General features: G+C 40.9%; 1 protein-coding gene across 9 annotated transcripts in view; it reads left to right on the top strand.

Annotated features, from left to right (window-relative positions):
• The window catches only part of ADGRB2 (adhesion G protein-coupled receptor B2), a 706559-nt gene that overhangs the window by 624420 nt on the left and 68348 nt on the right, over nt 1-13791 (top strand). For all 9 annotated transcript variants that reach the window (XM_077481962.1, XM_077481967.1, XM_077481965.1 and 6 more), the window contains 2 exons: nt 5360-5463; nt 8547-8649. In XM_077481962.1, coding sequence (XP_077338088.1) covers nt 5360-5463; nt 8547-8649 — 207 coding nt within the window. The remainder of the gene's footprint in view (nt 1-5359; nt 5464-8546; nt 8650-13791) is intronic.

Genomic DNA, 13791 nt, shown 5'->3' with positions numbered 1-13791 from the left:
ACAACACGGTCTGATCAGACATTTTCCGTCGGAATGTCCGACCGTGTTTACAAGGGCTTACTCAAAACTATACAACCTCTCCCTCTCTGTCTGAGCCTCATCCAACTCCACAGCAAATACAGGACTTCCTTACCCCTCTCCAACTTCCTTCAATATCCCCATCTCAGCTTGACTTGCTAGCGGCGGCTAGCCCAACCATTCTCCCACCAGGAGATTTTTAAAGCTTTAAAGAGTCCCTCCCCATCTCCTTGTATGCCCCCCTGCTGGGGAGGGGATAGGGATAGAAGCGACCAGTGCAACACATGTTGCTTTATATCCGACAATGCACACCCCTATTTTAACATTGATGTCAATGTTAATTATTTCTGTTCTATGAATTATTGTACATCACTTTAAAGTGGTTGTAAACCCTTACAACCAACTTTGACCTACAGGTAAGCCTAGATTATACACGGTTTAGGAGATATTTGTTGAAAGACAGGCACCGCTGTCTATGGCGCATGCGCCGTAGACAGCGGCGCGCAGGCGCACTGAGCACGCCTCGGTCAACGGTGATATGCCACGAGTGGCGGCTCCTGTGCGCATGTGGCGGCGGAGCAGCAAGACCCACCGAGAAGATGGATGCGCCGGACTACAGGGGACAGCGGTGACTTCGCTGGCTCCTATGTCAGGTAAGTGACACATAATGGACTACTATGCGATGCATAGTAGCCCATTATGCTTTTCCTTTGCAGGGACTGAAAGAGGAAATAAACTCATCAGGGTTTACTTCCTCTTTAAAGTCCCTTGTATATCACTTTATTTCTTTTTTCAATAAAGACATTTTGAAAAAAAAAATACAAAAAAAACTCTGCCATTTTGCAGGAGAGATGCTTGCAACAGTTCTATCAGAGTCGCGACAGATGTACAGTATCTCACAAAAGTGAGAAGACCCCTCACACTTTTGTAAATATTTTATTATATCTTTTCATGTGACAACACTGAAGAAATGATAATTTGCTACATTGTAAAGTAGTGAGTGCACAGCTTGTATAACAGTGTAAATGTGCTGTCCACTCAAAATAACTCAACACACAGCCATTAATGTCAAACTGCTGGCAACAAAAGTGAGTGAAAATGTCCAAATTGGGCTCAATTTGCCATTTACCCTCCCTGATGTCATGTGAGTCATTAGTGTTACAAGGTCTCAGGTGTAAATGGGGAACAGGTGTGTTAAATTTGTTGTTATCACTCTCACTTTCTCATACTGGTCACTGGAAGTTCAATATGGCACCTCATGGCAAAGAACTCACTGAGGATCTGAAAAAAAGAATTGTGGCTTTACATAACGATGGCCTAAGCTATAAGAATATTGCCAAGACACTGAAACTGAGCTACAGCACGGTGGGCAAGACCATACAGTGGTTTAACAGGACCAAGGTTCCACTCAAAACATGCCTCGTCATGGTCAAAGAAGTTGAGTGCACTTGCTCAGTGACATATACAGAGGTTGTTTTTGGAAAATGAATGAGTGCTGCCAGCATTGCTGCAAAGGTTGAATGGGTGGGGGTCAGCCTGTCAGTGCTCAGACCATACGTGGCACACTGCATCAAATTGTTCTGCATGGCTGTTGTCCCAGAAGGAAGCCTCTTCTAAAGAGGATGCACACGAAAGCCCGCAAACAGTTTGCTGAAGACAAGAAGACTAAGGACATGGATTACTGGAGCCATGTCCTGTGGTCTGATGAGACCAAGCAAGATAAACTTATTTGTTCAGATGGTGTCAAGAATGTATGGCAGCAGCCAGGTGAGGAGTACAAAAACAAGTGTGTCTTGCCAACAGTGAAGCATGGCGGTAGGAGTGTCATGGTCTGGGGCTGCATGAGTGCTGCCGGCGCTGGGGAGCTACAGTTCATTAAGGGAATCATGAATGCTAACATATACTGTGACATACTGAAGCAGAGCATGATCCCCTCCCTTTGGAGACTGGGTGACAGGGCAGTATTCCAACATTATAAGGACCCCAAACACACCACCAAGATGACGACTGCCTTGCTAAAGAAGCTGAGGGTAAAGGTGATGGACTGGCCAAGCATGTCTCCAGAACTAAACCCTATTGAGCATCTGTGGGACATCCTCAAACAGATAGTGGAGGAGTGCAAGGTCTCTAACATCCACCAGCTCTGTGATGTCGTCATGGAGGAGTGGAAGAGGACTCCAGTGGCAACCTGGGAAGCTCTGGTGGACTCCATGCCCAAGAGGGTTAAGGCAGTGCTGGAAAATAATGATGGCTACACAAAATATTGACACTTTGTGCCCAATTTGGACATTTTCACTTAGGGGTGTACTCAGTTTCGTTGCCAGCGGTTTAGAAATGAATGGCTGTGTGCCTGAGTTATTTTGAGGGGACAGCAAATTTACACTGTTATACAAGCTGTACACTCACTACTTTACATTGTAGCAAAGTGTAATTTCTTCAGTGTTGTCACATGAAAAGATATAATACAATATTTACAAAAAATGTGAGGGGTGCACTCACTTTTGTGAGATACTGTATATACATACACCTTATTCCTTGTTCCAATGGGACATGAATTTGTGCCCTGGGTGAGGACCATGCTAACGCACACGGGGATGCACAGGTGTTCCGGGCAGTCCCATAGCTGTTAAATAGAATGCAGCAGCTACATAGACACAATGTGCCATTCATGCGATTGGGTCCGTGCAACTACTGTGTCCCAATTGACAGCTATAGGACCTCCTGAACGGGGATGCACAGAACACTTGTGCATCTCCAAATGGGTAAACGCAGCCGTCCTAGGGGCATGGGTTTAAATGCCTCATGTGAACAAGACCTTACCAACATGTGCACAAGACTGTTCTGCCAGTTGTCACACTACTATTATTGATCCATATTTTCAAAGACTATCTACAACACTCCTGAGAATTCTCAAAGAATTCCAGGAAAAATGTTGGGTGCTGTCATATAGGGATTATCAAATCAGAAGAATTGCCAAATTAGCACTCTTTGTTTTTCCTGATTTTTATTTACAGGTGGATGTACGATATCTAATCTGCAAAAAAAAATATGCAATTAAAGTACAACTAGGCCCAAGGTTTTTTTGGGATAAAGTAGAGATGGATTAGAATGCCTGTCAGCTTTTTAATGTTGTCATCCATTCAATTTGTCCTGTTTATAGCTATCAATGAAAGTGAAAGAGGAACCCAAAGTTTAGGTTGTCCCAAGAATGGTATTAGAGGGGAAATCGTCCAATGGGGACACTATTTCTTATGACCCTAATAACAACCGGTGATTTCCTAATTTTGGAGGTATTTCTTCTCACTTCTTGGTTTGGCTAATGAGACAGGACAGGAAAAGTTTTCCTTTAGTTCTAATTTAAGAATTCCATGCAATCATGATTCATGAATTGTATTGTTTTTTGCAGAGTGAACAAATATTCATGCATATATTCAAAAAAGAGAAACAAATGCATTTTCAACTGATGTTAAATTATATTACAGTTTATTTTTACATTTGATTAGACTTTCCTTTAGATGCCTGCCACCAGGATGATTTCTAGAGAGAATGATTAGATAATGTTTAACTCCAGCTTTGCTGTGAATGGCCTCTATAAAGGAGTACAGTTGGAAAAAAAAAATTGTATTCTGCTAACTGTATGTGGTTAATACATAAGATAATTATAATCAGCATACAAATTCATTTTGATTTGAATGTTTTTCTTGATTGTATTTACATGCAGACTGAGCTGTCTAGCTAAAAGACACTGGGAGGGTTTGAGGCAAACATTGACAGTGTTAGGGGTTCAGACAGCAGCCATCTTTCCTTCCCATGGCTTACATCACCTTAGATAAACTGTTTCTACAACTGCTCAAGCTTGCCTGGCAGTGTACAATATTTGTCTTGATAGTGATCCTTTAAATCACCAGGCTGTAGTATTTCTATTGCAGTTAACTCTACCTGAATAGAGCGAGGCATTATGAGCAAATCTTCTATCACAGAATGCCAGCAGCAGAAAAGACTGTCATAAAGTAAAAGTGGCGTTAGCTAGTAATATATTCAGGACTTCTGTATCTACAGTACACACCCTCCAACCCAAAGTATAAACTAAAGTTGCCCTATAAGATTGCCTATAAAATGTGTGCCAGATTGGTAACACAAATGATCATGAGATCTTACAATGAATGTACGATCTCATTCTCACAGTAAGTTATTTTAAAATTTGTTCTCTGGGCACTGTAACTCAGTAATGGCACAGCAAGTGCAAAATGCTGCATATCATTCTACCCCCATTTTTGCAAACAGTGATATTCTGAGTTCAGTAGTCATGTGCTATTAGTATGTATGCAGCTTACTGTATACAGAGCAGAGGGGTGGGTTTATATAAATGAGGAGGGGTAGCATGTGTCATGCTATTCAGAAACAAATTTATTTAAAGTGTCAGGAATATGACATTTTATGCTTTGAATGACTATGTGGCATGTAGCTGGTTCATGTCATAGCTGCTATTGTTCTCTAGGCTTTATCACTACAGTGACTGTATGTGAATGATGTTCATGCCCTTTATCTTGTTGTAGAAAATTGCTGCACTTATACAGTTCAGTGAAAGTAAATCGTATTAGACAATGCATTTATATTATCTATCTATCTATCTATCTATCTATCTATCTATCTATCTATCTATCTATCTATCTATCTATCTTCCATTATTCTATCGATCTATCTTCCATTAGTCTATCTATCTACCCTGTTTCCCCTAAAATAAGACCTAGCCTGATTGTCGGTGTTGGCTGCAATATAAGCCCTACCACCCAAATAAGCCCTACCCTGTTTCCTCAAAAATAAGCCCTACCCTGAAAAGAAGACCTACAAGGACTTTAACTAGGGCTTATTTGGGGGGGTAGGGCTTTTATTGCAGCCATCACCGACAATCACACTAGGTCTTATTTTAGGGGAAACAGGGTATCTATCTATCTATCTATCTATCTATCTATCTATCTATCTATCTATCTATCTTACATGCTATTTCATTCTCTCAGTCATACATCTTGACTTTGGGTTAACATCAATATGTTTTGTGAACATAATATTTTGTTTTTGCTGATCAAAAATATGAATCAAATCTCGATGTAAATTGAGGAAGACAGATCCTAACGATTTGATTGATCTCGCTGGTCAAAGTATTCAGATAAACATCTATGTAAATCCTGGACTTGGCTATGAAAATAAACATATCTGAGGGCTTTCCTGGCTGTAAGTCAGTTTGACGATGAACTGACATTGATTGGTTATCCAGCAATCAAGAAACATTTATATTGAGGGCACTTTTTTCCAAAGAGCTGACACTTTGCTGTCTCAGCAGGTGATGGATGTCTCCGGCTCTCCATCGGTCCCCCTGATGATTGGCTGTGCTGTCTCGTGCATGGCTTTGCTCATTCTCCTTGCTGTTTATGCTGCATTTTGGAGGTACGTTTGTTGTAATACATAATTGATCCTTCACATTGACTGTTTTAGTTATACTAGCAGATATTGCAATAAAATTAGTGCAAGGGAGGTTTAGTTCACATTCATTTCAACAAAATAGATTCACAAACTATTATGTGTGTATTTAGCATATTTAAGGCATGCTATTTACCTGTGTACACAACCAAAAGCTCCAAGACTATTGCTGGGAACTGCCATCTTCGATGTGATGCCAGCAGCCCCGGCAGACTCTGAGCTGTCACTCAAGTGACACTTTGGAGCATTCTACTAAGCTTCTCCACCAGCAGCTACATCAAATATTTTTTATTAGCGGTGAGAAGGGGAAGGAGCTGGGCCAGCACAGAGTGAGAGAGGCCAGTCAGAAAGGAGGAGAGGGCTATGACATACAAGGAGGGAGGAGGTTGTGCTGTAGAATTGACTAGTCTAATTTTCTAGAAAGGCACATTGCAAGTGAATAAAAGTGTTTGTAAAGTTTGTTTAAACAAACATGTTATACTTACCTGCTCTGTGCAATAGTTTTGCACACAGTGACCCCAAACTTCCTCTTCTGGGGTCCTCCACTGCCTAGCTACCTAGCCAGAGAGGCAGACATGCAGGTTTGATCTATTGACACACACAATTCGACTCAGCTCTCCCCCGCCACTCCCTCAACACAGGATTTGATTGACAGCAGCAGGAACCAATTGTTCCCAGAGATGATTCCATGTCCTGTGGGGAGAGAGGAGAGGGAGAGAGCATCGCCACTGCTTTTGGTTGCAGCACTGGATCAGGATTGGGCTCAGGTAAGAGCTGAACATGGAAAGTTTTTTTCACCTCAATGCAGAGAATAAACAAAAGTTATAGTTATACATATATACAGAATATCCCATACAAATCTGCTTACATCCTTGCTGGGTCAATGAAGAGATGGTCAATGGAGATTCCCCATTACAGTGGATGCACACAAAGGAGCAGGGCTTCTTGTGACATCATTGACCTCATATGGGCTCCAACCAAACCTGGTTTGGACTGAACCCGAGCTCATCCATACTTCGTACTACTGCTTGTACCTTTATGGCCCAGTGATGAAGTTGAAGTTTATGTATGTTTTGGAATGATCATTTTTACATAATTATTTTGGTCTACTTTGGACCAATGTAAGGATGTATGTGTCGTACTTGTGGGATTCCTGTGGAAGCTGCAAAAAACTGTAGCAGGCTAATACAGTAATCTCTGCTTGCTTCTGGGTCCCATGCTGAGCAGCTGTCCTGTTGTATAATAAACACAGGCAGTTACTTGCTTGGCATGGGCTTCATTCTGGGATGACTTAGCATTTTCTGAATGAATGCAAAGCGTTCTCTGATTGGAGGAGTTTAAGAGGCAGTTCAGCAGCATCATGATCTCCACCTCATCCAATCCAAGAACAGCTTGTATTCATTGAGAAAATGCAAAGTGTTCTGTGAATGGCGCCGTGCCAAGTGGGAGACACCCTATGTTCAGTAAGCAGCATGACAAACTCTCGGTATGGGACTTGGATGCTAGTAGCAATCATTGTAATGCTAGTGCCTACTACAGTGATTTCCAGCTTTCACAGGGATCCCGCAGGTATGGAACATGCATACTATGTAACTATGTAACTATGTATAAAAACATTGGTACAAGCTGGAACAATGAGGTTGATTTACTAAAACTGCAGCGTGCAAAATCTGGTGCATCTGTACATGGTAGCCAATCAGTTTCTAATTCAGCTTGTTCAATTAAAGCGGGAGTCCACCGGGACTCCGCGTTTTTTTTTTTTTTTAAAGCCAGCAGCTACAAATACTGCAGCTGCTGACTTTTAAATAGTGACACTTACCTGTCCAGCGCGCCCGCGATGTCGGCACCCGAAGCCGATCGCTCGCTCGTCTGGCGGGTCCTGCCGCCGCCATCTTGGGTATGGGAATCAGGAAATGGAGCCTTTCGCCTTCATTTCCCGGTTCCCTACTGCGCATGCGCGAGCCGCGCGGCGCAATCCGGACGGTCCCCGCTGCCTCTGGGAGCTGTGTGTTTCCCAGCAGGCAGCGGGGCACTTGCTGAAGGGGCGGGCGCTTGCGGAAAGGGGCGTGACGTACGCCCCTTTCCGCGGAGAGCTAGCCCGGAAGTGGGTGCAGTTACCTGGATTATCCAGGTAACTGCACCCCCCTCCCCCCTGAAAGGTGCCGATTGTGGCGCCGGAGGGGGGGGGATTCCGATGAGCGGAGGTCCATTTTAGGGTGGACCTCCGCTTTAAGCAATTAAAAAAAAACTGGAAGCTGATTGGTTTCTATGCAGAGCTGTACCAGATTGTACACTCTCCAGTTTTAGTAAATCAACCGCACTGTAATTATGTAAAAGTTCCCTTAACTAATCTTCAACTTTAAATCAAACTTGGTAGCCAGTACTAGGCACCACTTACAAACAATGTACACTATAGTTTACATTTTCCAAAATGCTGCAGTGCATCCTAGAAGCCCCTTTAACCCAAGCTGCCACAGTATGCAAATTCTAACGTTTATGAAAGCTGACACTGAAGCCCACTCCTACCACACCCTACAATATTTGGGGCTTCAGCAACCTAAATAGAACGTTGTTGCATTACATAATTGGATGTGGTAACATTCCTCTAGTCTGACATGCCTTAGAGGAAAGAAAAACTGCATGTACCTGGGACTTCATGGCTACCTGTAGCAGCAGTTTGAAAAATATTAACAACAAATAAGCACATGGTGGCTGGAAAGTTGGTTTCATCTGTTAGCAAGAATTTAATATGAAGTCATACTTGTGTATCAAAGCTTTCTCCCCAAGCAGAGAGCAGGTAGCCAGACCAAATACACCAAAGAGAAATTTGTATATTTTTCTTTATCGCACATCTGCCAAGCTACAAAGATATACAAATTACAACAAGTTTTTTTCGCAGTTCTTGAAAATATGGACAAAATTTAACTCACATTTTATAGCTAGTACTTGGCTTCTACTGAGTTGGCTCTTCTTGGCTCTTCTATGCGTTCTTCAACATGTATCTCTCTATATCTGAATAGGTAATACCCTTGATTTATTTTATTGTCCAGATTCATTCGTTCCGAACGCTCCATCATTCTGCTCAATTTCTGTTTGTCCATCCTTGCCTCCAATGTTCTGATTCTGGTGGGACAGTCCCAAGCACTCAGCAAGGTCAGAAACATGTTTTTTCCTTTGTGTACTTTCCTCTGCTTATAACAATTTTTTTTTACAACTCTGTCTTTTGCAGGCTTGACACTCCTAAAGTTTAAGAATTGTAGCCATTTACTCAGTTTTGTAAAGCTTATATTACTAAGCAAAATAATATTGTCTTTATTAAAATCTTGGTCAATATACATAAAATGGAGATGGATAGGCATGTTACAGGGCAAATGTGTACATATATCATAAGCATAAGCATCCCAACATATAATACTGATATTTCTTACATAAGACCCCAGTTGATATGCTTACAGTGATATCTAAGGTTGCTACTTCTGTCAGGAAAGATAGCTATTGGCTACATGACTATTTTTCATAAGTAGTTTCACAGTTTCACAAAAAAAGGATGTTAAAATGTAATAGGTCATAAAGAGTGCCAAATTTTTAATTCTTAGGGGTCTAAAGTCTTTATTGTTCAATTGGTTATAGCGATCAGGGCAAAAGACAGGCAATGAATTTTGGGGGCCTTCATCAGAGCTGAGTAAAATGGCAGACTGTTAAATGGACTCAAAAAAAGGGACTAGCCGCTTCTACTGTGAACACCAGCATTGACTGTTGTTCATAACATCCTCAGCCAGATCAGACTACTTACTTAGGGGTACTTTTGAGTCCATTTAACATTCTGCTATTCATCCAGCCCTGATGAATGAAAATAGTGTGGCCACCGAAAAGCATATCTTTTGCCCTGCTTGTTGTAACCAGTTGAACATTAAAGACTTTTGACACCTAAGGATTTTAAATATGACACTCTTTTTGATCTATTACACATGGATTTCTCCATTTGAGAGAATGTTCTTTCCTAGGTGGGTCCCCTGTCTTTGTGGTGAAGTGCCGAATACAGGTCAATAGAGCTCAATGTCCACATTTGGATAACCTGTGAAAATAAGCGTCCAGCACCCCTCTATAACTACTTCTTAGAAAAAAATAAATAAAACATTAGTACTGCAGATCTCTAGTATTTAAATACATTTTCAGGATGTGATTGTTTATGTCTGTGATGGGGAAAAAAGAACTATGAAAAGGTGAATCAATTGCTTATGTCTGATTGCTAATGTGTTTGACCCACTTCACAGGTACTTTAAAAAATCATTCTGTACCCCTTGGCAGAATTATAGGATGCATCTGTTGCAGAGTTTAATGTGAAGAATAGAAGCAATTATAATAAATGTGAGCATGCATACATTTTTTGCATACTGAATGAACTGCGCTCAGAAGAGTGAGAATTGGAGTTAAAAAAATAGTATCACGGTATCAACATGCTCAGATTGTTAAAATGATCACATTGTTACTAGTGCCCGGAAACAGCTTACAAATAATTTGTGCTTCAAGCCCCCACTCTACATCTGCACTGTCTTCCTAATACATCCTACGCACGTTTGGTGTAGGCTATCACTGTGTTCTGTGTCTAAATCCATTCCTTCCCTCTGATGCTTTAGTCAATACCTCTATTAAGTTACATGTTCAGTAATATGCTCCCAGTTATACAGTAGATCAGCAATGGTGGGGAAAGGGTGGTGGAGGTAGGAGTTGAAGAGAGAATCAATGTAGGAATGAAGTGGTGGGTGGTGCTGTGTCAAAGGTGTATTTTCTTTGTTGATTGCACCTAAAAAAGGGCAGATGAATAAAATTGTTCAAGAAAATCAAAGTTACTGCGGAACAGGGATGGTACAATAGGAGCTTGATACAGACAATGTGGTGGTGGCAAGGGGAGGGGGAGGTCAGCCCTGGAAACTCAAGCTTGTGTCATTAAATGCATTCCCATTGTATATTATATGTTACTGGGCTGCTACCAGCATTCATCCTCTTCTCTGCATCTGTCATTCACTAACAACAAACATACTCTAGCTATAAATGTCGCTATAATTAGTGATTTATTGCTAAAATAAAAGCATTGCTTTTTGTTCAGAAGCTTTATAAATAGTTGATAAATAGTGAGGATGGGAACAGCACAGTGAACTCTAAGGCGTTGGTGGTGGTGGTGGTGGGGAGGGGGAAATAGAGGCAGCTCTCTTACAAACATTGCAAAGAGGTGTGCTTTAATTTGTATTTTAATAATTATTGTGATTACACTAACCACAACTTTCACTGAGAGAATTTATATGAGTGATGGGGTCATTTTTCACCTGCAACCCAAAAAAGAGGGTTCTTGCAACACCCCCCTCCCCCCAACAATTGCCCACTGGAGATTATTAACTTTCTTAAGGTATATGTATACCTAAATCTCATATAACATGCAGCGATAAACTATGTATTGAATACTAGAAAACACAACAACTAGTGTTGAAAGTTATGGACTTTTTAGGCATAAATATAAATAAAAAAGAATAATTTTAAACAAATTTTATTTCTAAAAACAAACAAATATTCAGTGCCTCAGAGCATAAGAATTTCACTGTCTAGCATAATATAAATGTATCACATTTTACATATATTCCCATATGTATACAACATGGGGACATTGAAAAAAGGAACCATCAATACAGAGAGTGCAATTTATACAGACAGTGTATCATGGATGACTCAGCTCAGAGATGCTCTACATGTTACGCGTTCTCTACAACGCTTCATCAGGAGCTTATAACCTTTTATTCCCTAAGGATAGCCAGGGAGAAAAAAGCGTCTCTACAGAGGTATAGGCAGTAATGTAGCCCATATACCATGTAAAAAAGGCACAAAAGAAACCGAGGACTCCAAGAGTATAGAACAAGAGGAGGAGAAAAATATAAAAACCGTGATTGTTATAGTTCTTCAATCTGTTTTCCTCCTCCAATTCACAAAGAATCCAGGATAACGCCCAAAAGGGTCTTAACCAAGATAGGTAGTTACCAATAAGTCTTTAATATATAAAGGAGCTGTTTCCTAATGGAGTTCCAACTTAATTAGCAGCCCCGGTGTGTGGCTACGGAGGTGCTGAGGGTTTGTCCTCCTTTTCTTCCCCCCCCCAGGCCAAGTTGGAACTCCATTGGGAAACAGCTCCTTTTTTATATTGAAAGACTTATTGGTAACTACACCTGTGTTGCAGCGCTTCCAAAGCACTTTTTAAGGCGATTTGGAAACTCTGCCCATTCATTTTAATGGGCAGGGCTCCCAAACTGCCCTAAAGATGCTGCTTACAGGACTTTTCCTAACAACCCACAAGCGCACTGCCCCAGTGTGAAAAGACAAAATGAATGTGAGGCGGTTTTCAGGAGCTATTTAGAGGCTATTTCTAGCGCTAAAATGCCTGAAAACTGCCTCAGTGTGAAATGTTGTGCAGCAAACTTTAAACAAGTTTCAACATGCATTTTCTTCAGCAATGTGTCTTGCGTGGTGAGCATGCATACAGGCCATGGTGGTTGAGTGCATTTTTCTTTGAAACAATTGTACCTACTAATTCCAGGTCTTTCTGAAGCTCTCCATAAGTGGTCCTTGGCTCTCAGACAACTCTAATAATTCTTTTCAATACTCTGTCAGAAATCTTGCAAGGAGAACCTGGTGGTGGCTGGTTTATGGTGAAACTATGTTCTTTCCACTACCAGATTATGGCCCCAACAGTGCTCACTGGAATATTCAGAAGTTTAGAAATCCTTATATAACCAATGCCATCAGTATATTTTGCAACAATAAGGTTGCAAAGGTCTTGAGAGAGCTATTAGCTTTTACCCATCATGGCATGTTTCTTGTGTGATGCCTTAAGCCCCGTACACACTATCAGATTGTCTGCTGAGTTTTTCCTTCAGATTTACCAAAACCATGTAGTAGAAGGGCCTGCCTGATTGCATACACATTGAAACTCCTAAGGTTCGACCTCATATTATATGGTTTTGGTAAATCTGAAGGAAAAACTCAGCAGACAATCTGATAGTGTGTACTGGGCTTTAGTAATGAGATACCTTTCATAGGACATCAGTTGAGACTGAACCAGCTGATATTAATTTTGCACTAACAAGGGGCAAGATTGTTTTTTAATTACTGATAGATTTCAGCTGGTGCCTTGGCTTTCCATGCCTTTTTGCACCTCCCTTTGTTCATGTGTCCAATACCCTTTTCCCTGTGTCATTCCATTTTATTACACATAACCTAATTTCGGACTTACTTGTTTTGGTGTCTTTGTATGTATGGATTGAATGGGTTGTTACCAACATGTGGTGAAAATTTCATGTTAATAGCCCCTTTAGAAATATATGTACCTAGAAAAATTGTGATGTGTTCAATACCTTTTTTTACCTGCTGTATGTTTTACACAGTAACTGAACTGTATACACATATGTTGAACATGTTCTTTTTAATCCTTTCAAATCTGAAGCTTTTGTTAAAAAGGACACCTGGTGATCCTGCCATAAAAGGTATTGACTAGGCACTTCCTGTTATTGGGTAACAACACTCTGTCCTTACTCCCAGTTGTGCTCCTACATGATCAACCTCTCAAGGGTTTCTAATGAAAACTACATGTTTTTTACACATAATCTGAAGCCATGGACCACTGTTATCACTATCAGGATACAACCTGATAAATACCATAATTGAAGTACAGCATGTAGACAGGAAGTGAATACAAAGAGTTTGCTAGAGCTCAGCTGCACTGGGATGCAACAAAGGATACAAAGGTGAAAACTTTACTGGAAAAGGACAGTTGGTTATGACACACTGAGAGATTTACTAAAACTGGAGCGTGAAAAATCTGATGCAGCTGTGCGTGGTAGACAATCAGCTTCTAACTTCAATTGTTCAATTATACTTTTGATGAAAAAACTTGGAAGCTGATTGGTCTCTATGCAGGGCTGCACCAAATTTTGCATGCTTCACTCTTAGTAAATCAATCCCACACTGCTTTGGCAAACCATATTACATGCATTAGTGCTTACATCTGCTTAAAATTCTCTATGTAGCTAGTGCTGTGGGTGGTATCTTGCATATTAGACTTCTTGTAATTTACAAAAGCACTAGTGGTTATGCTACATACGGTAGTATGCTTGTTTGAGTTTTGCAACAGCTGCTTTATCCAGAAACAAACTTACTAATGCCCTTGGGCTAACTCTATAGCACTGACTTGGCTGGTATGTGAAACTCACTACTGTGGTTCCTCCACCTAACCTATGGATCTTTTTCTCTGCA

This window comes from Lithobates pipiens, unplaced genomic scaffold, assembly GCF_037356315.1.
Source record: "Lithobates pipiens isolate NorthernLeopardFrog02 unplaced genomic scaffold, aLitPip1_a1.2 Scaffold_16, whole genome shotgun sequence".
NCBI classification, from domain to species: domain Eukaryota; kingdom Metazoa; phylum Chordata; class Amphibia; order Anura; family Ranidae; genus Lithobates; species Lithobates pipiens.
Note: the sequence above shows the minus strand (reverse complement) of the source record. Positions and strands in the feature narration are given on the sequence as shown.